Raw genomic sequence first — 27,932 nt, forward strand, 5'->3', positions numbered from 1 at the left:
GTGGAAGAGTTCCTCAGTTTAATGCTTATGATTGAACCATGTCATGGGGATTGTTGGACTTGTTCTTAAGGCCCCCATATGCGCCGAAAACGCCACGTGGCATTGTTCCTGGTTTGCATAGGCACATTAAAATGGGAAAATACTATACATACAAATACGTTCTTATCTAATAGAGATTGGAACACACAAATCTTGTAGTGCAATGGGACCTTACACCCTGAACATTGATATAATGACCTGGCACAGGCCTCAGAAGAATGGGCATCCTCCATTCACCCCTGAACCAGGGAAGCTATCTACAAAACATCCAAGGTTTTTTATAACAACACCTGGAAGCAATCCTCTACCAGGGAAGACCCTACCACTGCTCTGACATGACCTGCTCAAAAGAGACTTCCCTTAACACTCACAATACTTGACAAAAACAATGACCTGCTTAAGGACAGGGTTCTCTGTATTGGCCTTTAATTGTGAGGTGAAACGAGAGGACACTCTGCACCAACCTAACTGCAATATAGGATATGTAGATTCCAGGATCTTTAATACAGAAACATGATACCAACAACAGAGACTGTGTGAAAAATAAAAGTGTATTGGCACTATAGACAATGACCTGGATTGGACAAACTAGTTTGCCTGGAGCCTAGAGTTGGTCTTTGCCAGGAAACTTCAGGGGTAGAGTCTCCGTGTATTTACGCCAAGGTTTTTACGCCATGTCCCTCATATTTTGGTGGGCCTATGCAAACAGTAATTGCCACTCTAACACCGTTTTTACTATGCTCCTTTGACTCTAATCCTTAAGAAAAACAACACACTTAAACTTTTGAGGTTAACTTAAACTAATATGCATGTGCATGGAAATGTAAAAAGTACTTTGCCTTCAATGTTTAAGGAGTTACATATGTTTTATGTCTTTAGATTGCTTTGTGTGCTGCTAAGAAATATTATGTACTACAATCTGAGGACTTGAGGGACAAAGTAATTGTACATGGGTTCTGTTTTATTTTTCTTAATGTTCTTTGGCTGAAAGTTCAAAGTTAAGATATCAGCAATGGGACTACTGAGAATTCTGTTTATGGGTGATTGTCCTTCCACTGTAACTTTACCTTGTCCTCTTTCTTTGCATCTTTGTTCTCATAATTAAAATAAAAAATAAAGAAAAATCTTCACTTCATCCTGGAAACCGTGCCTTCAGGTGAGCAGACCAGGCCAAAGGACAGAACCCGAGGGTTCTGTGTGGTTACAGAACAGACCAAAGCAGACACACACTTCTCTTATTCGATGAAACCTAGCACAAGATGTAGAAACATCACATTACAGCCATGACAATGCGGAAAAACTCTTATGCTTAGAGAATAACAGTGGTAGCTCTGATGACCCTAGGTTTAATTCCTAAGAATCCATTGCTTAATTTTGGGCAAGTGAATTGTCTAATTTAACAGATTTCTCAGGATAAAGCCTGACTCACTGTCAGTGATTTATTTGTAACAATTGATTCTTACAACATTGTTGTAATGTAGACCCCTTGCTGTTCATTCACCTTGTACTGATGGATATTTAAAAATTCTAAATAATCTGCTTTAGTTGTCAAATCAAATAAATAGATTTTCAACCACAGGATTTTGAATCAGAAGACTTGAATTAAAGTTCTAGCTATATACCTTACTAACTGGGTGACTTTAGGTCACTTAAGGTCACTGGGCTGTCTTTGAAAACCTGTAAAATAGGGAAGAAAATAAAGGATCCCATAAACAGTACCATTCTCAAAGGAAGAAAATTAGAAGCCAATGAGATACTATATGTAAACTCGTAAAGGCTATAGTACTATCTAGGCCTGGATGTTATATATATATATATATATATATATATATATATATATATATATATATATATAGATCACTTTTGCCTTTTAAAACAACTTTCATATTTATCATGCCATTTTGCCTTCATGGCTATTCTAAAAGAGAAGTAGGGCAGGAGTTGTTATCTATGTTTTACCATCTGCCAATACAGACAAATGAGACACCTGGAAGCAGAGAGACTGGTCGAAGGTTAAATTGAGGTCTGGTTGCCTTCTCCTGGGGTCAATTCCAGACATGTGATTCTTATTCTAAAACTCTTCTCTTGCAAAAAATAAGCTATAGAAATTATTCTGACTCAAAAAACATGCATCTAAATCTGAACAACCTTAACTGCCAAATATGGGAAGGTAGCCACTAACTGTGTTAAGTATATTATAAATATCATTTTACCAATCTTTCATAATAATATCTCAGTGAAGTTTTTAGATAATTGGTTCCACTTTCTTAAGAAAACCAAGTCAAAAATGGTATATATTGTGTGTATATGTATATATATACATATATATGTATATATATAAAACACTTCCTACCTACATTCACCTGTCATTGGACATTTGTACCACTTCCATACCCTGTTGTACTTAGCATTGAAATGAGCATAGGTGTATACATATTTTGGAAATTAATGTTTTGAAGGTAGATGCTAATAAGTGGAATTTCTGGATCATATGGAAGCTTTAAGTCAGTATTTTGAGAAATCTCCGTACTGTGTCCATAGAGACTGAACCAGATGATATTCCCACCAATAGTGAAAAAGGTCTCTTTTAAATGAATCCCCACCAACCTTGGTTTATGACTGTTTATTTTGTTTGCTTGTTTTGGTTTTGTTTGGTTTTTGAGGCGTACCTACTGCTCAAGTGCTCAAGTGTCTACTAGCTCTGAGTTCAGAAATTATTCCAGGCAGGCTTGGGGAACCATATGGGATGAGAATTGAACCTGGATTGGTTATGTGCAAGAAGAATGCCCTACCTGCTATGCTATCACTCCAGCTCCTGATTATTTTTTAAATTAGAAACCACTCTGACAGGTGTAATATCAGATCTTATTGTTTTGATTTGCATGTCTTAATATTGTGTGATATCAAATTATAAATATTACTAATTTGCCTTATTCTACCCGCATATCTTTGGAGAAATGTCTTTTAATCTCCTGTAAGAAATTTTGATCCTGCCCTATCTGCTTGGTGTGCAGATGACAGAATTTTCCATGTGTCTATTAACCTTGTTTTCCCTCTATGCATGTCTGTCTCTGTGTATAAGGATAAAATTTTAATTTACTTACTCTAAAACCCTGTGTCCAAATTAGGTTACATTCTGAGGTGCAGAACATAGGGGTAGAACTTCAACATACCAACTTTTGTTGTAGACAGTTCTACCTGTTACACTGGATATAAATAGATCAATTACTATTCAAATTATTCACTTTTCACTTTTTTTTGTTTTTGGTTGTTGGAGGGCTTAGTCCTGAGTAAGCCAGGTATTATTCCTGGATCTTCTCTCAGTAATAATTCCTGGCAGGCTCAGGGGATCATGTGGAATGCCAGGGATAATATCTGGGTGGGCTGCTTGCAAGGCAAGCATCTTATTCATTGTATTATTATCTAGCTCAAAATCATTTACTCTTAAGCAGCACTATGCTTTATTATTATTTTTTGGAGGAAGCCTCTCAAGCAGAGCTCAAATAGGCCTAGGAACTCCATTGACATTGTTGGTCAACCAGACCATTGCAAGGGCCCAAGGATGCGATGTTACTCAGGTCCTGTGTAGTATCAGCGTCAGCCCAATGGTGATTACTTAAGTCAACCCAGTGGTGCTAGAGTCTCTGTTGCCATACATAAAAGGGTTCACAGGCTTCCAGGGATGCATCTGGCAGTGCTTACATATGGAACCAGAAATCAAACCTAAGTTGGTTTTATTCATGCTAGGCATGAATCCTTAACCACTTTATCTCCCACTTATTAAAAACTATGCTTTAATGTTTCCTGACATTATCTAATGATACCATTCTGAAGTCTTCTGAGAGCAACAAATTTCAAGACCTTTGAACATAGCGCTTGACCCTCAAATCTACTTTCAAGGCCACTAAACAGAAATATACCCTCTAAATGTTCTTCACCTGGAAAAGTGCTCCTTAAATGTTTACTAAGCAACTGGTTTCCAGCTTACTAGGCAATTTGGCATCGAGGACTTTTCTCATAAACATTTACAAATATTCTTCTCTGTACTGAAGTTAATTAGTAAACCATACAACCTCTGGCCTCTGTCACTCCTTACCCAGTCTCATTTTCAGTTGCTGGGAATAAGCTAAGCATGGTAATGCAGTTTCAAGAGTTAGAAAATCCAATTCAGGTTAGTCCCCACAACAGTTACACTTCCTCTGGATTTCTCATGGATATGATGAGCTTGAAGCCTTCGAAAGGTAGGACATTGTTCTCATTACTGGCTTGAGTTTCTGTCACTGCACTGAGGAAATGTGAGAGAATTGTCTTTTAGTTAATTTATTTTGTAGTGCTCAAGGCTCCTGACTTTGAACTCGGGGATCACTCCTGGTATGGATCAGGAGATCATATGTGGTGCCAGGGATTGAACAGGTCTGTCATGTGCCAGACAAGTACCTGACTCGCTGTACTTGTGTTTGTGAGAATAAAAGACCTTTGTCAGAGATGGCTCAGTCAGAACTATAAAACTGAGTTGAAGTGACTGGAACTGGAATGACGCATCATTGAAGAAAAAAAATTTTTTAACATTAAAGAATGACTATAAAAACATTTAGGCACTGTGATCTTACAAGTTATTTATGATTGAATTTCAGGTACCCAGTGTTCCAACACCAATCCATCCCATCACCAGTGTCAACTTCTTTCCACAAACATTCCCAGTTTCCTTCTTACCTCCTGTTTGTCTCAATGACAGGCACTTTTTTTGGTTTAATTTTTAGGTAGCGTGGTTTACAAAACTTACTGATAGGGTATCATGAGCTGAGATTTGTAAGATCCTACAAGTAATTTTTGTGATGAAATATAAGTTTGCTTTCTTAAAATTCTGATAGGATATTACAAAAAATTAGAACCATTCTCCACCCCCCCCCCAATAAAAAATAGGCATATCTAATGTGCGGACACTAGAAACAGTTTTTTATTACACGGGTTTAAGGTAATGTTTCCAAAATGACAAGGCTTAGATCCCAGTAGTCAATGGAATTGAATCTGTGACTTGTGACTTGCATTAAAAATTAGAATAAAGTATATGAAAGTAGATAAAATGTCAGCATATTCAAGTAATGCAAATAAGTGTTATTTCATGAATAAACATTTCAGTTATTCATACATAGTATATAGGAGTCAGATATCAGACACATTTCAAAATGTGGGTTTTGCTGAGAAAAACAGATTGAGAAACATTTTGTGCTGAAAGTTTCTCAGCTGATTTTTCCTGATACTTTATGAAAAAGTGGATGAGTGAAGAGTTTAGCATGAGGCATGGGATACTTCTTTTTTGTTGTTTTGTTGAGGTGAACCAGACTATACTTAAAACCTGGGATATGTAATACAATTTTTATTATTTTTTCCTTACAGCAGTATCTTTTCTTTTAAGTATCTAGCTATTAGAGAAATGAATGATTGTGCAATAATTAATTTTTTGAACTTAATTTTTAATCATGGACTTTCTTGTCCACATGTGTTGTTCAAAAGTGATAGCCACCGTGTTTAGAACTGGAAATTAATTAGCTCAGAAAAGAAAATTTTTATTTATATTATTTTTGCAAACATTTTTACACAGTGAAAAGATTTGGTGCAAGGGGCCAAGAATGAGGAAAAAGGAAAAAAAGAACATACTCCCTAAAGAATTTACAGATTAGCCACCACAATAATGGTGGTATCAGGCACTACAGAGTTTAGATTGATAGACTTGGCTTCTCTTTGCTGCAGCCCCTCACATATAGATGTTATTATTCCAATGTCTAGAGGAAAGAGCAGAAACTTGAACTCAGTATATTCTCCAAGCTCATACATCTACAAGCTATAGGTGAGTTAAATCTGATTTGCAATAATAGGGTCTTCCTTTCTCCCTGACTCTTCAAGTTTATTGTGGACGACAGACTTGTCTATTAGAAAAGACTGTGCTTGCTTCTGATTAGTGCAGCAGTGGAGGTGTAGATAGATGATAGAAGAGATTAGTTCTGTCTGAAGACACTGGGCAGGTCTCTCACATAAGGGGGTCAGCTGACCCATCAGGAAGCAACACCAGTATCACAAGAGCCTGGCCTGGAGAAGAGCAAACTACTTCACAAAGATGGCATTGCATTAGGAAATAAGGAAGGCAGAGAGACAGTGTTTCCATTCATGAGACATTCACAAAACATTTAGCCTGTCAGGATGGGGAAACTGGAAAAAATCTGAACCCTACCTCAGGCTCCTCAGAAACTATCTGTGAGGGGAGGATAAAGTGCTGCTGTGACCAGATGAATCTGATTCTTCTATAAGGGTGCACACTAGTTCTGTCTGTGACTCCAGAGACCTGCACAGTCTGATTTGTTGGTTGATCACAAGCCACACACGACTGCTTAATTTTTGAAGTTTAATTATTTAAAATGATTTATTTACCATTTTGAAGTTTAATTAATTATTATTTATATCATATATAATATTTATTATTTTGAAGTTTGACTATTTTAAATTAGTTATTATTAAAATTATTTAATTACTCAAAATATTTAAAATTTGTTTCAATTTATACTTTTGTTTAATATATAATATTATATATATTAAGATTCAGTATCCCTTTGCAGCTGAGTGGCTACTAGATTGGTAAGTAGAGAATATGCTGGTCATCTCAGAAAGTTCCCTAAAATGACACTCCTTAGAAAAAGCACTCAAGGCTAGACTGTCCAACCCAATAGAATTTGTTTGGATCTCCTTGCATTGGCCTCACGCTATCTTAGAGTCCATTTCTGTATTCCTATATTCCTATCTGGGAACTCTCCCCAGGAGGACAGTGGGAAGAAAAGAAGTAGACTAAAAGTGATATAGGACATTGTTGGAGGGTCTTGGACACTTTGATGGTAGTGAAAGTTTAATATAGTAACTTTACATCAAAACCATAAGAGTGAACACTATTGAAACCATATTACTTAAACTATAATAACATAAAATAAGCACAATTTTAAAAATAATAAAACCAATATTGGAGCAGGAGAATAGCTCGAAGGGGTAAAGTATGTGCTTTGTATGCACGCACATGGCCCTGACTTTGATTCCTGGTGTTGCTTGGCTCCCACCAGCCCTTCAGTGGTGGCATCTACCACTGGGAATAGCCTCTCCCCCAAGCACAGCTGGGGAGAGCTCTATAAAAATAAAGTATAGGAAAATCTGATACAGGTGAACACTTAAAACACTGTCACTAGGTGACTTTTTTATTTTCAATAGGTCTTGGAATATATTTTATTATGCACTGATGTTTTGGGGATAAAAGAATATCATGTGTACACTTTGTTTTAAATGAAAAGGTAAGAGGTAGGATTAAGAAATGAGAATTCGGGCCCGGAGAGATAGCAAAGCGGCATTTGCCTTGCAAGCAGCCGATCCAGGACCAAAGGTGTTTGGTTCGAGTCCCAGTGTCCCATATGGTCCCCCGTGCCTGCCAGGAGCTATTTCTGAGCAGACAGCCAGGAGTAACCCCTGAGCACCGCCAGGTGTGGCCCAAAAACCAAAAAAAAAAAAAAAAAAAATGAGAATTCATACTTACCTGGCAGGGGAGATACCATGATCACGAAGGTGGTTTCCCCAGGGCGAGGCTTATCCATTGCACTCTGGATGTGCTGACCCCTGCGATTTCCCCAAATGTGGGAAACTCGACTGCATAATTTGTGGTAGTGGGGGACTGTGTTCGCACTCTACCCTGAAAAAAATGAGGATTTAATTAAAAAAATAATTGTTATTTGTAGAATTTATATTCACAGTTAGTGGGTGTGCATAGTCTATTTTGGTACTTTTCAATAAAAGGTAAAGTTAGTTCTAATGTTCAAATGGTTCTATAAAAGAAAAAAGGACATGTGAACATAACTAAAGTCCTGAGCTTCATCCATTATATAAAAACATTGAGTCTTATAAAGAAATAAAATGGGAGCTAGAGCCATAGAACAGTGGATAGGACCTGTCTTTCACACAGTCAACATGGGTTCAATTCCACATACTGTCTACTGAGCCATCCCAGGAATGATTCCTGAGAGCCAAGAGTAAACTCTGAGCACCACTAGGTGTGCTCTAAAATCTCATGAGAAATTCTCTGTTATATATTAAGGATCCCAAATCATTCTGTTCCTTGATAAACTACTAAAAATAGCCACAATTCCAGATAACAGATGAATATAAATTTCTATTAAATTTTACTAAAGTAGAAATAAACTTGCATTTTTAGAAAACATATAAAGCTCTGTGGCCCCTATTTCATATTCTCTGTCTGAAAATTCTTTGTTTTCTTGGTTTTGTTCCAACGTGACATTCCCTGCTCTGGTCACCCATCATCACACCAATCATACAAACACAACTTGCAGAAAAACCTGGGGCCTTTCCTATTTGTTTTTTATTTATCCTTTTCACTATTATATCCTTTGAGCCAGTATAAATTGTCTGGCAAATAGCAAGCATTCAATCTGCTTTTGTAAGTGAAAGAAATATCTGTAACTTTTGTCATCAAAATAGACCAATATTCTATTAAAGTACTAACTTGCTATTAGTTAAAACCATTCAATAAAGATTTTTCCAATATCTTTAAAAGTTTTATTATAGTTTATGTAGTTACAATAACATTAATAAGGTTTATGATATCAATATATAATGACTACTACCAACAAAATGCTCTCAACTTTCTACTACTAACATTATGCCACCCCTACTCTGTTCTTTTCTCCACCTCCCTCTCCACTTCCTGGAAAGTGGTATATTACAATGCCAAGAGTTAGTCATTGTTTTCCAGGCTCTTTAGAAAGTAGACATCTTATTATAGAAGTAAATGTACCAAATTGTATGTTATATTTAAACTACCTATCAAAGGGTACTAATAGTTACACTTTATATAAAAATATGAAATGAAAGTATTGGACAATTATTCCAGGTCTCACAGCTCATGGCAGAAGTTGTTCTAGTGTCTTTATTTTTGGCTGTTGGCAGAAGTTGTTCTAGTGTCTTTATTTTTGGCTGTTGCTGATTTTGGGAGGAGGGTTTGGGCCACATCTGGCTGTGTTCAGGGGTTACTCCTGGCTGTGCTCAGAAATAGCCCCTGGTAGGCTCAGGGAACCATATGGGATGCTGGGAATCAAAACTGGATCAGTCGTGTGCAAGGCAAATGCCTTACTGCTATACTATTGCTATGGCCTCTGTGCTGATTTTTTATTGTAAGTGTTTTGTATATTTAGCATCTCTACTCTGTGGAGATTGGGTAGGAACACTGAGAAGAATTAGAAGTGGATATTACTTGGCAATGGAGGTATTATTGACTAATATTTATACTCTCTTGATAGTCATATTATGTATTATGTAGCATTATTTATATGTTTGTGTTTTAATAAAATTATTCCAGAGATTTTTATGTATATATATATTATTATTACCTAACTTAAATTGAGGGTCCATTGTGTCTTCTGATTATGAAATTTTTTAATTGCAAGAATGATCAGAGATCTAGGAATTAGAATATGAGGTAAAAAGTAAAGATACATTTTCTTGGAGTCCATAGAATTAATATTTGGTTATTAATTGATTGACCTCTGGCTAGTTGTTTTACCAAACTTGACTTATTAGTGGAAAGAAACTGGGGTAGAAGGAGAGACAGGGCATTAATTAGGAATAATATATGTTGAACGCTAAATTAAAAGAGTAACTGTAAGTGCAGCTATTGCTTTAAATGCACTTTTAATATTTTTCATCTTATTTACTTCAGCAATTTTAGACATATTTTTAGTAAACAAATCAAGATTTTTCTTCTCTTTTATCTTCTCTTAAATAACTTCATATTTTTATATTTCTCCACTTTGTGGTCTATTGTCAAAACCTTTTATCTTTTATATATACTAATTTGGTGTTGTTTTTATATGGATAAGTTGAGTATGAAAGAAAGAAAATTGATTTTTGCACTAAGATTGTATAATTTTTATTTTCCAATCGTTTTCTGAATCAATTGCAGACATTCTTTTCAGCAAGCCGTTGATATTAATGGATTTTACTTTACTATTGTAGAAATTCTCTAAATTCTAATACCTATTAGTCTTATATTTAGGGAGAAGTTAGAAATAAAAAAGAACTATAGGGGCAGAATGAAAGTACTGTGGATAAGGCACTTGCATTATACACAGCGGACCTAGGTTTGAGCCCAATCATCCCATATGGTCCCCTGAGCCCTACCAGGGTTATCCCTGAGCACAGAACCAGGAATTATCCTTGAGTTCTGCCATGTGTGAAACTCTAGAATAACAAACAAAACAACTATAGAAAAAGGATGTGGTTCAGAGGTAAAGCATCTACGTTGCACATTTGAAGCCCTAGGTTAGTTGTGGCATCAAAAATAAAGAGAGATTTAGAGGGAAAGGGGAAAGAGGAAGAAGGAAGGAAGGAAGGAAGGAAGGAAGGAAGGAAGGAAGGAAGGAAGGAAGGAAGGAAGGAAGGAAGGAAGGAAGGAAGGAAGGAAGGAAGGAAGGAAGAAGTGTATAGATATCCAAATACAGATTCCAAAAAATTTTTCAGAAATTAAGCATCCATGATCCCTAATCAATAAGCTACAAACATTTTGAAAATGAAATGTTTTCCCCAAAGTGCAAACTTATTGAATAAGATATAAATAAGCAAAAACTTATTTTTATGTAATCTAGGACCGATGAGATCACTTAGTCATCAGGCACATGCATTGCATGCAATGAAATGCAGCATATAATACAAGACACACTGCATAGTCTCCTTAACATCATTGGATGTGGCCCTGGTGGTTCGAGGCAGCCCAGGGTCTAAGGAGCTCCACATTATAGGACACCAGCAATGAAGTTAGTTGGCAAATAATCACTGGGGATAGCCCCCTCAAATGCCTTGAAAATTGCTTGATTTATAGAAGTACATTTACTTCTATAATAAGATGTCTACTTTCTAAAGAACCTGGAAAACAATGACTAACTCTTGGCATTGTAATATACCACTTTCCAGGAAGTGGAGAGGGAGGTGGAGAAAAGAACAGAGTAGGGGTGGCATAATGTTAGTAGTAGAAAGTTGAGAGCATTTTGTTGGTAGTAGTCATTATATATTGATATCATAAACCTTATTAATGTTATTGTAACTACATAAACTATAATAAAACTTTTAAAGATATTGGAAAAATCTTTATCTAAATAAGTGAACAAAATCTGATCTGAGATTATTCCTAACATTTATTGATTCCTTTTAGTGTTAATATCCATATATTTCTCCATGGAAAATACTGCTGGCTTTTAATTTTATTTTATTGAAACTATTGTGATTTACAAAGTTCTTCATAGTTGGATTTCAGACATGCAATCAAATATGGGCCAGTGTCTACCTCTCTCTAACAATGTTCCCAGAGTTTATCCCTTTGCTCCCCAGTATAACAGGCCCATCTTAAGTTTAGATTGTTAAAGATTGGGTCTCTTGATCCCATGTTGTTGACTTTGATTTGGATATTTAGTTCTGTCCTTTTATATCTACATCAATGCTCCTGAGACCACTTTGTCCCTGGACCCCACCCTTTCATATTTATGTTTCTCCTCCTCCACTCAGTACTGCTGGTTTTGATTCTGGGTTCCATTCCAAACTATGCTAGAAGGAATCACACTGCATTCTGGTCCACAAGCCAAAAGAATGCTCAGTTCCAAAACACATTGGCCCCCAAGGACTTCAGAGGAGGAACTGTACCTCTGTGTTTTTTCATTCGATTCCCTGACACTGGATTTTTCATCCCAAGTTTGCTGCTGTGACAATTGGAGCTTGTCAATAAAACTTTAATTTGCTCTATATCTTGCTATTTATAAGTTATATATAAGCTACTCGTAAGCTATATAAACTATATAAGCTATTCATAAATTGTATATAATGTATATATTTAATCTATAATTTCTGGGTTTGAAAAATTAAACACATGTACATACTCTTCTATAATCTGGTTTGTATCTATGAATGTATAGCATAAATATTTACATTTTCTAAAATGCCGTAATGTATTTTCTGGTAAAAAAGTATTTATACAATCTGATAGTTTCCATTATTTAGAGGCTTTCTAGATAAGGCATTATTTCATAGAAATAATTATTATTTCTATTTTGATGCTACTTACATTTTCTGAGTACTTATTGCATGTCAAGCTTTCAGCAAAAACACTTTGTTTTAAACAGTGTAAGATACAGCATGGTAACTATAGTTCAAAGTACTGGATTGCATCTGGAAAAGAAAAACCCACACCTTTGTTTATCACTGCACCAAGTATGATAACTAGGAGATAAAACAACACAGTATTCAATAAGAATAGATATTGAAGTTATGATTTATGATTAGACTCAATGGAATACTCTTCAATTAAAAAAGATTAAGTGTAGTTTGCTGCAAGTTAAGTGGAACTGATGGACATTATGTTAAGCAAAATTAGTCAGATAGATAAAGTCAAGTGATGATCACACCCATCTGTGGCACATAGAAAAGCAATCAAGCATGGGAATCCATAGTATTAAATAACAAACTGTTGGCCCTAGGCTACAGAACTGAATTTATTACCAAGCAAGGAGGGAAGGTAATTGGGGGTTTAGGAGAGAAAGATATAGAAATGACATAAGGATAGCTAAAATTACCAGCACGAATTCTATTGTAACCATGTTACCTAAACTACAATCAAAATAAAGGTTTTTAAATAATGGGTTGCCCTTCTAAAGTTCCTAGGGGGCAGATATTTAAAGTTCCCACAGAAGAAAACAAATATTAGCATGTGTGGCAGTGGACTTATGGTGATTATTTTTTGATATTTTTATCTGTGTATGCTGGTGACCTGACAAAGTCAGGAGTTAGGGAGATAGATTTGAGAAAAGAGTGGTTCTACAACTGTGCTCAAACCATCTCAGCCAACAGTGCTCAGGAAATGCCTGGCGTGGATCAGGGCAGACAAAGTCAATGACAAGAATGTACACAATACAGATATTCATGTTCCACCAGCCCAACAAAGCAGCTGCCTGCCTGGTGTCCACTTGTTCTGTAGGGCATGGGAGCTCATCTCTGCCACTGATTTCTCTGGGACCTGTGGACTCAGGCTGTAGGAAAGAAAACAGGCTCTTTACAGGAAAGAACAAGCTAGTTTTAATCTCAGGACAGGTTTTCTGGATCCTCAGGTGAGGAAACAAAATAGGAAAGCAAGATAATTTTTATTGAATGAAACTTAGGTAAATGTAAGAGGAGAAAAAAGAGAGGGAATATGAGAGAGCACTGGCTTCTTCAGAGTCAAAAAAAGCAAGCTAATAGAGACAAGCAAGTGAGATGCATGGTTCAAGGGAGAATAGGAGCTTGAAGAGTAAGCCCTGAAAGGCTTTTGGGAGGGAGATTTTATATATTCCTTCAATAATTTTTTTTTTTTGGTGCTTGGTATACATAGAAGTTTATTTGGACTTTGACACAGAAAGTCTTGCACTGTTGATGGCCTTATCATAATCACAATCTTGCACTGTTGGCTGTCCCTTTATAATCTTAGGCACTTTTTTGGTTAGGTTCTCCTTTTCCGAGGGGTACACACTTGTGGGGATTTGAATTTCTGCCTCTGGGTGGTGCCTCAGTCTTTTTCTGCCCATGGATCATAGGATTTGCGTATCACAGGAATATGGTCTTCATGCCTTTGGGCTGCTTCAGGGCTAGGCAATAATTCTCAAGTGTTTATTATTTCAACATTAAACTAAGAAGCTTCTGCATTTCAAATAGTGACCAAGATATAAAGGCTACCCTTGGCATGGGAGAAACTATTCACCCAATATCTACCAGATAAGGGGTTAATATCTAAGATATACAAGGCACTGATGGAACTTTGCAAGAAGGAAAAAAAACAGCTAACCCCATTTAAAAATGGGTAGAAGAAATGAACAGATATTCCCTCAAAGAAGAAATACAGGTGACCAAAAGACACATTAAAAAAATGCTCCACTTCACTAATTATCAGGTGAGATGCAAATCAAAACAACAATGAGGTGTCACCTCATACCACAGAGACTGGCACACATCACAAAAAACAAAAATTATCAGTGCTGGTGTAGGGAGAAAGGGAAGCTCATTCACTGCTGGTAGAAATGCAGGGGCCGGGAAGGTGGCACTAGAGGTAAGGTGTCTGCCTTGCAAGCGCTAGCGTAGGATGGACCGCGGTTCGATCCCCCGGTGTCCCATATGTTCCCCCCAGCCAGGGGCGATTTCTGAGCACATAGCCAGGAGTAACCCCTGAGTGTCAAACGAGTGTGGCCCAAAAACCAAAAAAAAAAAAAAAAAAAAAAAGGAAAAAGAAATGCAGACAGTCCAGTCTTTTTGGAAAACAATATGATTATTCCTCAAAAAACTAGAAATTGAGTTCCAATATGATTCAGAATACTATCTGAGGGATATACCCCAGGAACACAAAAACATGATACAAAAATGCCCTTCATGCTCCTATGTTCATCGCAGCACTATTTACAATAGCTAAAATCTGGAAACAACCCAGGCACCCAGATGAGTGGCAAAAGAAACAGTGGTATATCTATACAATGAAATACTATGCAGCCATTAGGAAAATAAAGCCATAAAATTTTCTTATACATGGATTATTATGCTGAGTCAGAGGGAAAGACATAGACTTAGAATAATATCACTCACTTGTGGGATATAAGAAGAAAAAGAGACAGTATGGTAATGATATCCAGAGACAATAGAGAGGAGTGTCAGGAGTCCCAGCCTAGAGTAGGAATCTTTCACAAAGAGCAGTGAGTGCAGTTAGAGTAGAGAAAGATGTACTAGGACAATGATAGTTGGAACTGTTTGCTCTGGACAAGAACTGAGTGCTGAGAGGGGAGAAAGTGATGTGAAATGCACCCCTCCATTAACAATGGTGCAAACCACAGTGACAAAAAAGGAGAGAGAGAGAAAGAGAGAGAGTGAGAGCGAGAGAAGCAAATTTCCTGCCCCAGAGACAGGTGGGGAATTGGGAAGTGGGACGGAAAAGGAAGACATCACTGGTGAGAAGGGTACATATCAGTACATGAAGGGTGGTGTACATTGTGTGACTGAAACCCAAAAATGAACAATTTTATAATCATAGTACTTAAATAAAGCAATTAATAAAAAATGACTTCCAGGCTTTTCATTCCTTTTCCTCTCATATTCCACCCCACCCCCAATGTGTTTATTGTAGAATGATTAAAATAGTACATGTATATGGCAACACCACAGTCAAAGATCACGCAATCTCTCACCCCCAAACCAAAGCTTTCTATAAGTACTCATCATCCTGTTTTGTGTAGCACAGGACTTTGCCTTGCTGTACATACTTTTGCTTGCTAGTGCACATTTACAAGATGTACATAACATTAAAGAAGTTGCACAGAAATAAGGAAACTTGCCTTGCATGCAGCTGATTGATCCTGATTCAATATTTTTGCACCACATATGATAACCAGAGTCATGCCAGGAGAGATCTCTGAGCTCAGAATTAGGAGTAAGCCCTGAGCAGAGCTGAGTGTGGCCCCCAAACCAAAAATAAATAAATAAACTTACATATTAATTTAAAGTTTAATTTTTCAAGTAGTGCCATATTGTAGAAATCTTTACATATTCGTATCCATAGGCCTAAGTCACGATTTACAGATACATAAGGATTTGATAATGAACCTTATATAATTGCACTTCTACTGATGAATACCTAAATGACTTTCCATTTCTGGTTCTTACAAATATTGCTGCTGCAAATAAAAATCTTTACATAGTTTTTCTTATCAGTGAAGATTATCTTTTTTATATTTTATTTTTTAAATAATAACAGAACTTATTTGGAAATTCTGAGAAGAGGTGGGAGAGGATAAGAAAGAACAACGCACCCAAGGTTGTGGGCCTCTTCTCCAAAGGCAGAGAGAACCCCATTACACAACCCAGCATGAAAGTAGGAAAGTCCACATCTCAGAAGAACATGCGGACAACACATGCATGCAGTCACCATGTGCATGAGCCCAAGGAACACATGTGTGCCAAGGATATCTTGAAAATTAATTTTCTGGCCACGAAATTGTTGAGTTGAAATAGTATTTGAATTTTAAATGCTGAACCATATTGTGCACTGCCAAAATATCTGTTTTCTCAACCAGTGAAATGTCAGTGTTTCAAACCTTGATACATTTGAAAAAGATGACACTATTTTTTATTTTATAGTTTCAACTGAATTATTTAAGTTACTTATTGCCAAGAATCAGTACATTTTTGTATGTTCACGAGCCACTTCTAATTATATTTCTAAAAACTGCGTGTGCCTTGAGCTATTGTGAAATATGGATTTTTCCCATTGAGTCACTTTAAAATATTTCTTTTTTTAAAAGAGAAATCCTAAATTTTCCAAGTTTAGTGTTTTTTTATTGATGTGCAAAACTTATGTGAGTTTTTAGTATGTTGTATTTGCAGATATTTTCCAAGCTTTTTAATCTGTCAGTTAATTTTAATAGATTAGAAAAAAGTTATTGATTGTATGTAGTTAAGTATTTCCATCTCTTCTTTGAGCCTAGACTCTTCATTCCATTGTTGACCCACCCTGTAGCTGCTGGGAGAATGCTAATACCAGGTTTGCTTTCTTTTCAGGTGTGCTTACAGAACAAGCTGCAGCTACTCTGGGGCAGACCCTAGATGTGGAGTCCTACGCCCAGTACAACAATGTTCCATTTCCTCAAGTTCAGCCGCAGATTTCACCATCTTCTTATTATTCCAACCTGGGTTTTTACCAGCAGCAGCCTGAAGAGTGGTACTCTCCAGGGATATATGAACTCAGGCGCATGCCCGCTGAGTCCCTCTATCCTGGAGAGACAGAGCTAGCCGAATGTCCCGTAGCAAAGAAGGCCCGAATGGGGACTTCCACGGGGAGAATCAAAGGAGATGAGTTGTGTGTTGTTTGTGGAGATAGAGCATCTGGATACCATTATAATGCACTGACCTGTGAGGGGTGCAAAGGTAAGTATCTTCCAATGGGTGATTGTCTTCTGTTAAGGTTTACTATATTAATTGTTAAATCCCTTGAATTGGATTGTCCTTTTTTTCAAATATGATTGCTTATTTTCTCCTTCCATGGTCCTACCTCATTCTATTTCACCACCTATGTAGAAAAGGAGATGTCTGTTGAGACTTTGATATGAGTAGGGAAAATAAAAGTAACTGTTTCCTATTTACTACCACACATAGTTAAAAGGAATTCATTATTGAAGGTTTTGTTTGCTTTTGATGCTCTTTTAGAAAAAGGTAAATATAAATCACATTACTGATATGGCCTAGTGGTAGACCTCAAGTTTCTCATGTATAGAACCTTAGGTATGTACAAATGATCTCTGCATCAGAAAGAAGAAAAGAGGCAGTGATAGACAGATACAGAAAATATTGAATTCTTATTTTAAAAAATTAATATCACCAAGCCAAGGATGTGGCTCAAATAATATGCCTTGCATGTACAGGATTCAATACATGATCCCTGATCCCTGATAGCACATATACCCTAAAGCACCATGAAATGAAATAAAATATCTTAAAATAATACATTAAAAATTAAGATCAAAGGGATCAAGACTTCATTCCATGAGCACTAAAATACATTTTTTTTGGTACATTAGTTAATTGAGAAAGACAGGAATAAAAAACAGAAAGAAAAAGGAAGTAACATTTTGCAGAAACCTAGGGAATGACTGTTTGGGAAAGATCAATAAAATTGCAATCCATTTAAAATGAATAAACTGTAGCACCTGAAATAAGCTAATGACTGCATATAAAATCTTTGGTGATTACTCTCTGGATGGGACACAGATAACAAGTTAGTAACATTTCTGAGGTGGACATATTTAGCTCAAGTAGTAGAGTCTATCTATGGGTCAGATCATGGCTTTGATCCTCAGCATCAAATGGCCTTCTGGGGGCCAAGTATGGTCCTGGTGGCCTTAGAGCCCTTTTGGGCATGACTCAGGCTCCTGTGTGTGGCCACCTGAGCAACTAACAAGAAAAAAATTAGAGGAAAGACCAGAATGGATTAGGAGATTCATCTGGCAATTTTTATATTTGCTCATTCAACAAATATTTGTGAAATGACTGTCCTGAGTTCGGCACCATGCTCATTTCTGAGTTTCTGAAAACTGAATCAGAACTGTCCCTGGAACAGTGACATCTGTTCAATGCTGTGCCAAATTGGGGTTCCCAGATGTTAATGATTGCTATAAAGATAAACAGAGGACCCAGTCACATAAGAATAGCTCAAGGACATTCCAAAACCTTTGAAAGTTCAAATGATCAAATTGTGTAAACTATATAACTCACTTTGAAAAGACTTGTGATTTTATTCGATTTCCTTTAAAAGAGAAAAATAATTTCCCTTCTGAATTTAAAAACAACTGACCAAGACTCCATTAGTTATTGATTCCAATTCCCAAACACCTCTTTTCTTGTCTGTGTAGACATGCACTATTCCAAGTATTGTCCATAGCATCATTTTTTAACTTATAGGAAATGCAAGCAGAGAATGCTCCACCTGAGCTACTGCTGAATCTGAATTCCGTACATAAAGCTCAGGAGTACTTGATTTCACTAACACTCTATCTAAACATTGAGAACAATTGGTGTAAATCTTTTTGGGAAAATGGGGAAGTTGGGCCATGCCTGGCAATGCTCAGGAGTTACTCCTGGCTCAGCACTTAGTAATTACTTCTGGTAGGGTATGGGGACCACACAGGATGCTAGGAATTGAGTCTGGATAGTCACATGCAAGACAAGTGCCCTACCCACTGTGCTACAGATTTACAACTGGTCTGTACTACAGATTTACAACTGGAGTAAATCTTCTATAAAATGCACCTGAGAATTCATCTGGCAGAGCAGTTTGATTGAGCGTTTCAATTGCGAAATTTCTCACTGTGGGATAAGAGGACAGAGGACAAAGGGGGAGGGGACCTGCTCTGTACTAGGTCATTGAAAGGACAACTCAGTAGGTAAAATTGTAGACTAGCAACATGGCCTAGACACAAATCATGTTTCCTGTGCAAAAAGAAATAAATAAAAAAAGGTGTATAGTTTATTCTGAAAATTTTATTCAGAAAAAAATCCTATAAATTTCAATGCCAATAATGATATGACATTTCTCATCATAAGCATATTACACAACTTTTCTTTTTCTTAGATCCTATGGCAACTTTGGTACACATATCTGTGCCTGTGTTAAAAGTGAGGAAAAAAGGGGCCGGGAAGGTGGCGCTGGAGATAAGGTGTCTGCCTTGTAAGCGCTACCAAGGAACGGACCGCGGTTCGATCCCCCGGCGTCCCATATGGTCCCCCCAAGCCAGGGGCGATTTCTGAGCACATAGCCAGGAGTAACCCCTGAGCGTCAAACGGGTGTGGCCCAAAAACCAAAAAAAAAAAAAAAAAAAAAGTGAGGAAAAAAGGGATTTCCAAAAGAAGTTCTTAGAGACCAGGACTAATAAGTACATGGGATATATCTATTTATATTTTAGCAGTAAAGTTTTCAATTATCATTCCTTATCTCCATTTTATTTATGTATTGGTATTGATTTTGGGGTGACAGTCAGTGCTAACTCAGGGCTTACTCCTAGCTCTGTGGTCAGGAATCACTTTTCACATTGCTGAGAAGACCTTAGATGGGGCTGGAGATGAAACTGGGGCCAGTGTTTGCAAGGCAAGCACCTTACCCTCTGTATCATTTCCATTTTGTAGATGAATAAAGTGAAATGCAACTTGCCCCAGGCTTCCCAGTTAATGTGGACCAGAGTTTCACAGATAGAGCTTTTAAATCCAACGGAACTTTTGCTAATAATCACCAGGCCAGAATGTATTTAAATGCTTGTTCACTAAATAATCATTCTACACTCAAAGTATTTTGTCATGGCTCTGCTGACTACAAAAAAGTCTACTATTGATACAGTTTGAGCCAAGGGAATAACCCTGTAGAGTCAGTAAACTGGCTCAAATTCACCTCCTTTCAGAGGTGAAACAATAGAAAATAGAGATTACAAATTAGAGATGGCAGACTCCCAAAATAAAAGCAAGGTCTCAGACTTCTAAGAGACAAGAAAAAAAAAAAAACATGTTTAAAAGAGAATTGAAGGGATTTGAGCTATAACATTGAGGATGAGGATTTTGCCTTGCACACGGCCAACCTGGGTTTGATCCCCAGCATCCCACTCAGGAGTCTGCCAGGAGTGATTTCTGAGCACAGAGCCGAAGTAGCCCCTGAGCACCGCTGAGTGTGGCCCAAAAACAAAAAGAGAGAGTAAGAGAGACACACAGAGAGAGACAGTGAGAGAGACAGAGACAGAGACACAGACAGAGAGGGAGGGAGGGAGAAAATGAGAGAGAGAGGGAGGGAAGAAATGAAGGAGAGAGGGAGGGAGGGGAGGAGGGAGGGAGGGAAGGAGGGAAAGGCAGGAGAGAGAGAGGAAAGGAGGGAAAGGCAGAAGAGAGAGAGAGAGAGAGGAAAGGAAGGAGAGACAGAGAAAACTGAAGGGTCAGAATGATAGTACAGCAGCTAAGGTGTGTTTTTTTGCACACACAGCCTGGGTTCAGTCTCCAGCATCCCTCCCAAATCTGCCAGGAGTAATTCTTGAGCACAGAGCCAGGAATAATCCCTGACACTGCCTGAGTGTGGCCTAAAAAAAAAAAAGGAAGAAAAGAAAAAAATTTTTAAATCTTCATTGGAAGAAAAAGAATTGATCTTTGGGAATAAAATATTTCAAGTTCAAAGGTCATAATGACTTGGCTCAGGCCTCATAAGAACAGATATTGCCCATACACCATGGATACCATCTACAGAAACGACCACAATTGTCTATAACATCACCAGGAAGCAAACCTCTACCAGGGAAGATCCTACTGCTGCCCTGGCATCCATTTACTCCAAAGAGGTTTCTCTTAACAACAAGACAATTTAGCAGCAACAAAAACCTGCTTGCAGGGCAGGGCTCTCCACATTGCCTGCTAATGGTGAGGTGAAACTAGAGGACATTCAACATCATACTGACTTCAATAAAGAAGATGCACAGAAACCAGAATCTTCAATTACAGAAACCTAACACCAACAACAGTGAATCTGAGAGAAAAAAAAAAAAATTCAGACCACAGAAAATGACTCAGTGGTTGGACTACCTAGTATGCCTGGAGTACAGAGTTGGTCTTATGCCAGAAAATTTCAGGGGTAAGGTCTCATATTTAGGCCAAGGCTTTTCCCTTCCATTTCCCCCATATTTTGCTGGGCCCATGCAAACAACAACTGCCACCTACACCATTTTACTGTATTTTTTATAATTTTCATTCTTTAAAAGAAAAGGGCTTACTAAAAAAAAATATTTCAAGTTTGGGCAGAGATATATATTGTGTTGTTTTGTATGGGCTAGGGTGGATGTCATACCAGACAAACATTCTATCAAAAGCTACACCCCAGACCTTGGGAAGTAACATTTTTCAAAGGGCTGATAAAGGCAGAGTTTTGTTGTTGGTTTTGATTTGAGGCATTGCCCCCAGAGTGGCTACAAAATAACAAAAGGTGTCCAGGGAGGGCATGAGCTGGAACCAGGCCATGTACATATTCTTTGCCAGGGTAGACAATTTTTTTCTATAAAGAGACAGAGAGGAAATGTTTTAAGCTTTTAAATTACTCTTTGATTGTACAACTCTACAAGTACAGCCTTGTGAGGAAGAGGCATGACTGTGACTACTTATAAAAATAGGCAAGTAAAAAAACCAAACAGGCAATGGGCCTAATTTGGCTCAGTGATGTAGGCGGAGTTTGATTATCCCTATTCTAGATTAATAATCCCTAAATTAGTCTAATGACTTTCAAGGGTCAGAGTAGAATTAGCTGGAAGTACTATAATGAAAGAGCACACAAAATTCAGGGCAAACATGCTAGAAATATACCCTGATGTTGTACATTGGAGTTACTTCTATTTCAAACATTGGAGGTAACTATATCTCCTTCAATTCAGGAATATGTTAGTCACCTCCTCACTCTCCTAAACTTTTCTGGAGTTTTTTCTAAAATCCAGGATTAGGTAGAGTTATGGAGGGTTTGAGCCTGAGGGGTAAGATACTTGTTTTTGATGCTGTAAGTGCAGTGCAATACTTCCTTTATTATCCTGAGGAAAGTTTCTGACATACCATCCTGGACTCCTGAGTGCATTTCTCCTTCCTGTCTAGATCCCTGCTTCTCTAAAGCTTAGAGAGGGAGGTCCGTTATCTCTCAGCTATAGTACTGGAATCTTCAGCTGCCATTTCCTCTGCCTTAGTACAGGGAAGTCAAGAACCTCCTCTGTATCTTCCAGAAAAGGGAACAAGAATCCCTTTGTTCTAGGATTCCAAAATTAGAATTTCTACATTTGTCTGAACACTCAATTCCAGAACTCAGTTTGGGAGGGAAGGGTACATCTCGTACTTAACCTATATGAATGGGCAGATTTTTGGCCATATGTGGTGTTCCTGCCTTAACAATTGAGAGCTCATAATGAAATATAAGAAGCGTGCAATGGATATTCAGCTGTTCAATTCCTAATTCATAAAACATTTACCTTTCCTGAACCTCCATTCTGCAAAATTGAAGCAATATCTATGTTATAAGATCTTTGTGAGGACTTCTTGCTTAAATATTCACTGAAGATTGTGTTATGTCATAATTCAAAGGGTACCTAAAGAGACAAGAACAACAGCTCAATAAGACATTATTTGCTTTACATGCAAGAGGCTGTGGCTTGATCCCTGTCACTGCAAGATCCCTTGAGTTTAAAAGGAATGATTCCTAAGCATCCCTAGCTGTGACAAAAAATAAAAAATACAAATATGAAAAAATAAACTAATTTAAAGTGCACACAAGAAAAACATTTTTGTTGTTGCTTTGTATGCTCAGGGCATACACCTGGGATGCCAGGTAGAAACTCAGGTTGACCACATGCAAGGCAAGCGTATTCCCAGTTGTATAATTTCCCAAAAACGTTTTAACTTAAAAACAGCTCATCACTAAACTTCCTTATTTCCTTGTTCTCTATTTCACTTAGAAATATCATTTTTTCTGGATGTTTTATTTGTCATAGATACTTACAATATTAGTGAGGGAAATTTCAACCAGAAAATAATCCTAGTTACTGAACTTTGCAGGCATAAAGCAGAGTGACAATGATGGCCAATCCTTGGGCACTAGTTTAAATCAACAGCTTTCTTTTCGCTCTATTATCAGGAGTATGTAAGGAAATCAGCTAATGTCTATGTGGATTTTGATGCAAACTTCAAGCTTCAATTTACAAAACCAATCTGCATCAATCTGCATCTGACTGGAAGTTTCAAATGGCTGCATTTTCTAATAGGTCAGTGTCAGTCATATTCATGCTCATGTCAAGAGAGTGAACAGCTATTCATAAAGACATGGCAGAAGCTTAAAAGGCATTTTACTAGCAAATGAGTGATCCAAGTGTCTTTCTGAATACATAGTGAACACATAAATAAATGAACAAAATAAACACATAAAATGTGACTTAGTTTTTATATTTTAGAGAAACTTCCAGAATAATGAAAAATCTTCTGGTGTAGAAAGTTTCCATGGGGTCCTTTCATTTCCCTAGACTTTTAGAGAAATTGAGAAAACCTAACTCATATAAATGAATTTGTATCTGAGTTCTAAACCTATAAAAATTAATAATGAGCCTGTAGTACTTCACAGGTGAAGTGATTTCCTTTTCTTCTTTCTTTTTCTTTCTTTCTTTCTTTCTTTCTTTCTTTCTTTCTTTCTTTCTTTCTTTCTTTCTTTCTTTCTTTCTTTCTCTTTCTTTCTTTCTTTCTCTTTCTTTCTTTCTTTCTTTTTTCTCTCTCTGTCTCTTTCTTTCTCTTTCTCTTTCTTTCTTTCTTTCTTTCTTTCTTTCTTTCTTTCTTTCTTTCTTTCTTTCTTTCTTTCTTTCTTTCTTTCTTTCTTTCTTTCTTTCTTTCTTTCTTTCTCTTTCTTTCTTTTTTTCTCTCTGTCTCTTTCTTTCTCTTTCTCTCTCTCTCTCTTTCTTTCTTTCTTTCTTTTTTCTTTCTTTCTCTCTCTCTCTCTTTCTTTCTTTCTTTTCTTTTTTTTTGCCACACCCAGCAGCATTAGGGTTACTCCTGGCTCTGAGCTCAGAAATTATTCCAAAGATTGAACCCAGGTAAGCTGTATACAAGGCAAATGCCCTCCCCGCTGTGCTATCACTCTGGCCCCTCAAGTGATTTTAGAATGAGATGCAAGGCAGTGTTCCAAACAGTTACACTGCACTGGAAGCTCTTTTTTAAAAGAATTACTGCAAAAGTGGGAGACTAAAAGTGATAATACAGTGGATAATGTTTGCCTTGCGTGTGGCTAACCCAAGTTGGATCATCAGCATTCTGGAAATATGGTTTCCTGAGCACTGCCAGAAGTGATCCTTGAGTCTGTTACAGAGTCAGAAGAAAGTCTTGAGCATCTCTAGATATGGACCCAAACAAAATAAAATAAAGATGATGATGATGAGGATTAAATGGTTAATGATGGCAATAACAATATGATGATGAAGACTGAGGAAATGGGTGGATAGATGGGTAGGTAGATAAATGATAGATATAAATATATCAAGTTATTATTAAGTGTAGACTTTTCCAAGAAGCTTTACATGTAGAAACCCATTTAATTTTCAGGACAAATCTTTGAGACAGTTATCTGGAGGTTGTAAGGCAGAGAGAGAGAGAGAGAGAGAGAGAGAGAGAGAGAGAGAGAGAGAGAGAGAGAGAGAGAGAGAGAGAGAGAGAGAGAGATTGAATTGAATACATCTGTTTCTGTACCTGGCACACTCGAGTGCTCAAGAAGCAATAGCTATTGTTATTTTTATTGAGTTCTTCTTATCTTATCCTTTTTTCTGTTCATAAGCTTTTCTAATTTGGGTCATAGTCTACCTTCATTCAAAGTTCTCTCATTTCCTATTAATTAACAAGTTAATTAATTTAGGCTTCAATTTCTATAAGTTTAAATTAATTCTGTACTTTATTCAGCATATATTATTAAGCATCAATTATTTGACAGGCATTATTTTAAGAAGATGAGCTATAGTAGTAGCAAAACAAATAGAATTCCAATTTTCATAGACACCATTTTAGAGCAATGTGTGAAAGCTATTTCATAACTGAGCCAAAGGGAAAATAAAATAAAACAAATATTTTAAAATGTGAAAGCAATAAAATGATAGCTAAAAGTACAGAAACATTAAATGATAAAAGTATAATTTTCAGTGGTTAAGAATTGGGCCAGAGTGATAGCACAGAGGGTAAAGAGTTTGCTTTGCATGTAGCCAACCCAAGCTCACTCCTTGGCATCTCATGTCAACAATAATTCCGAGTTCAGAGTTAGGGGTAAGCTCTGAGCATTGCTGACCCACAAAAGATATTTCAAATAAATATATATTAATGATTTAAGACATAACATTTATGTGAAAAATAAAAACATTTTAAATTAAATACATAAGCAACATCTAACTATTAAACTTATTAAAATAAAATTTATTTGTAGAAGACTTCAATTACTGGTTATTTATCATATAGATATGTAAGCAGCTCATACATACATATTCAAATATTTACTAGAAAAATATTTCAATTTGCTAAGCACTTGTTTAGCATGTAGAAGGTCTGGGTTTGATCCCCAGGCCACCTGGTCACCTGAACACTAGTAGGACAGTCAGGATTAGCACCTGAGCATCACCAGGTGTGCCCACCAAAACACCAGCCCCAAAATTTATACAAATATAAGTTAAGTGAGACATCTTTATTCCTCTCCATGTCCTTTCAACAAATATACAACAAGATTTTCTTTTAATTCTTCTGGACTTTATCACTTAATGACCATTTGCCAAAGCAATGAGTACCGGATTTAAAAGTCAATAATTATTTAATAACTAAATAATTATTTATGAGACATATTTGGGGAAAGTCTCAGCTTTCTGTTCCAAGGCCTCCTCCCTAGAGGCAACTGCTAATAATCACTTTTGGTTTATTTCTTATATTTTGGTTTTGATTATTTTGGTAGTCTGTCCATATCTACATGACCATTTCTCCTGCCCCCAAACACAGAATAATCAGGAAAAGCCTAGTTAGTTATAATATTGACTTATACTTTTAATGTCCATGGGATTGTTAACATTGAACTTTTTTCTATTTCTGATTAGTAATTTGTATTTCCTCTTCTCTTAGCTTCATTAGAGTTATTGATTTTTTTTCTTTTAAAGGATTCACTTTTGAGTTTATGGGTTTTTTTTTATATTGTTCTTGATATATTAGATGATATCCATTTCAGCTTATTTTGGAATTAATTTGCTCTTCTGTAATCTCCCAAGGTGGAAGTTTGGTTTTGGATCTTATTTTATTTTTTAAATATTTTTCTGAAATTCTATAAAATTTTCCCCAAGTACTACTTTTGCTTTTAATAAACTATTTTTATTCTCTTCTCTCTAATAAATTATTTTTATTTTCTTCTCTCTCTATCTTCTTTTAGACACTGTGGTTTGCAATATCGTTACTGCATGGATATCACTTTATCTCCTTTCAGCACCCAGTTCTTGTCCAAGTGATCATTTCCAACTATCATTGTCATAGAGGTTCCTTCTCTGCCCTAACTACACTCCTCCACTCATAGATGCAAGCTTCCTACCATGGAGTGGTCCTCTTGGCCCTCATCTCTGTTGTCTTTGGATATTAATACCATACAATCTTCTTTGTATAACCCACAGATGAGTACAATCATTCTATGTCTATTCCTCTCCCTCTAACTTTTTTCACTCAGCATAGTACACTCTATATCCATCCTCAAGTTCACATTAATATTCTTAAAGCTACTGCAAAATATTCATATGCACAAACTAAAATTAGACAAGGTATAATTTATGGATTGGGACAGTAGAATATAACTATTATAAGATGTTTATTTCATTTATGCATATAATGGGTTCATAAGATAATATCATCTTTGAATTTTTTGTAGATGGAGATACAAATTCTCAGATTCTTGGCCAGGTTTCCTAGTTTATGAAAGAAATAAGTAGAATTGGTACTGTAATTTATAAGGTTCCTGAACAACAATTATTCCTCTGTATAATCCTGCTATAAATAGCTTTCCAAAGTCAGTTTGAATGCAAATGCAAAGTAAATGAATGTTTTAAAAGTCAGTTCTGCATTTGAGGAGAAAATGCAAACTAACAAATTAATCAAATTCTGCTTATGATATGAATTCACACACATGATCTGAAGAATGTCTTCTGACATTCTCTAATACTGAGGCAATCACTATTTATTTGTATAATACATTGGCACAGAGAATTAAACCCAGGGCTTACCTTGCAGAGCAAGTATTCTACTGCTGAACTACATGCCTGACCTCGCAGTCACTACTATAAACTAATGAAATTCCCTTCATTTCAGTATAAAACATTCTTTTTAAATGTCATCTATTTTAATTTTTTAAACTAACTTTTTTGCTGGGGGTATGTCACACTCAGCAATGCTCAAGGGGTTATTCCTGGGTCTGAACTAGGAATCATTCTGGTGGTAGGTGAAGGACCATATGGGATGCCAAGGATTGAACCTGGGTCAGACGTGTGCAAAGCAAGCACTTTACCTACCTGCTCTATTATCTCTGCAGCTCCATAAACTTTAACTTCTTAAAAAATACCATAGCAACTAAGTAAAATTCATAGCCATTTCCACATATAGAAATGACAATCATCAGTGACATTATTAAAAAAGCAATATTATCACATACAATATTAATTTATACTTACATATTACACATATTTAAAACAGCTATCAGTATATTAGAA

At 36.6% G+C, this 27,932-nt stretch overlaps 1 protein-coding gene and 1 non-coding gene across 5 annotated transcripts in view; both read left to right on the forward strand.

Moving 5' to 3' along the window:
- The window catches only part of NR1H4 (nuclear receptor subfamily 1 group H member 4), an 82,777-nt gene that overhangs the window by 11,366 nt on the left and 43,479 nt on the right, over positions 1-27,932 (forward strand). For 2 of the 4 annotated variants that reach the window (XM_049782818.1, XM_049782819.1), the window contains exons 1-2: positions 4,171-4,280; positions 16,693-17,058. In XM_049782818.1, coding sequence (XP_049638775.1) covers positions 4,172-4,280; positions 16,693-17,058 — 475 coding nt within the window. In that variant the 5' untranslated portion in view covers position 4,171. Of the gene's footprint in view, positions 1-4,170; positions 4,281-16,692; positions 17,059-27,932 lie in introns of those variants that run through there. The other 2 variants (XM_049782820.1, XM_049782821.1) reach the window with 1 other exon arrangement.
- LOC126023584 (U1 spliceosomal RNA) lies at positions 7,599-7,762 on the forward strand. The gene has a single exon (XR_007500698.1). It is a non-coding gene; the product is annotated as a U1 spliceosomal RNA (small nuclear RNA).

Source organism: Suncus etruscus, chromosome 11 (genome assembly GCF_024139225.1).
Source record: "Suncus etruscus isolate mSunEtr1 chromosome 11, mSunEtr1.pri.cur, whole genome shotgun sequence".
In the NCBI taxonomy this organism is placed as follows: domain Eukaryota; kingdom Metazoa; phylum Chordata; class Mammalia; order Eulipotyphla; family Soricidae; genus Suncus; species Suncus etruscus.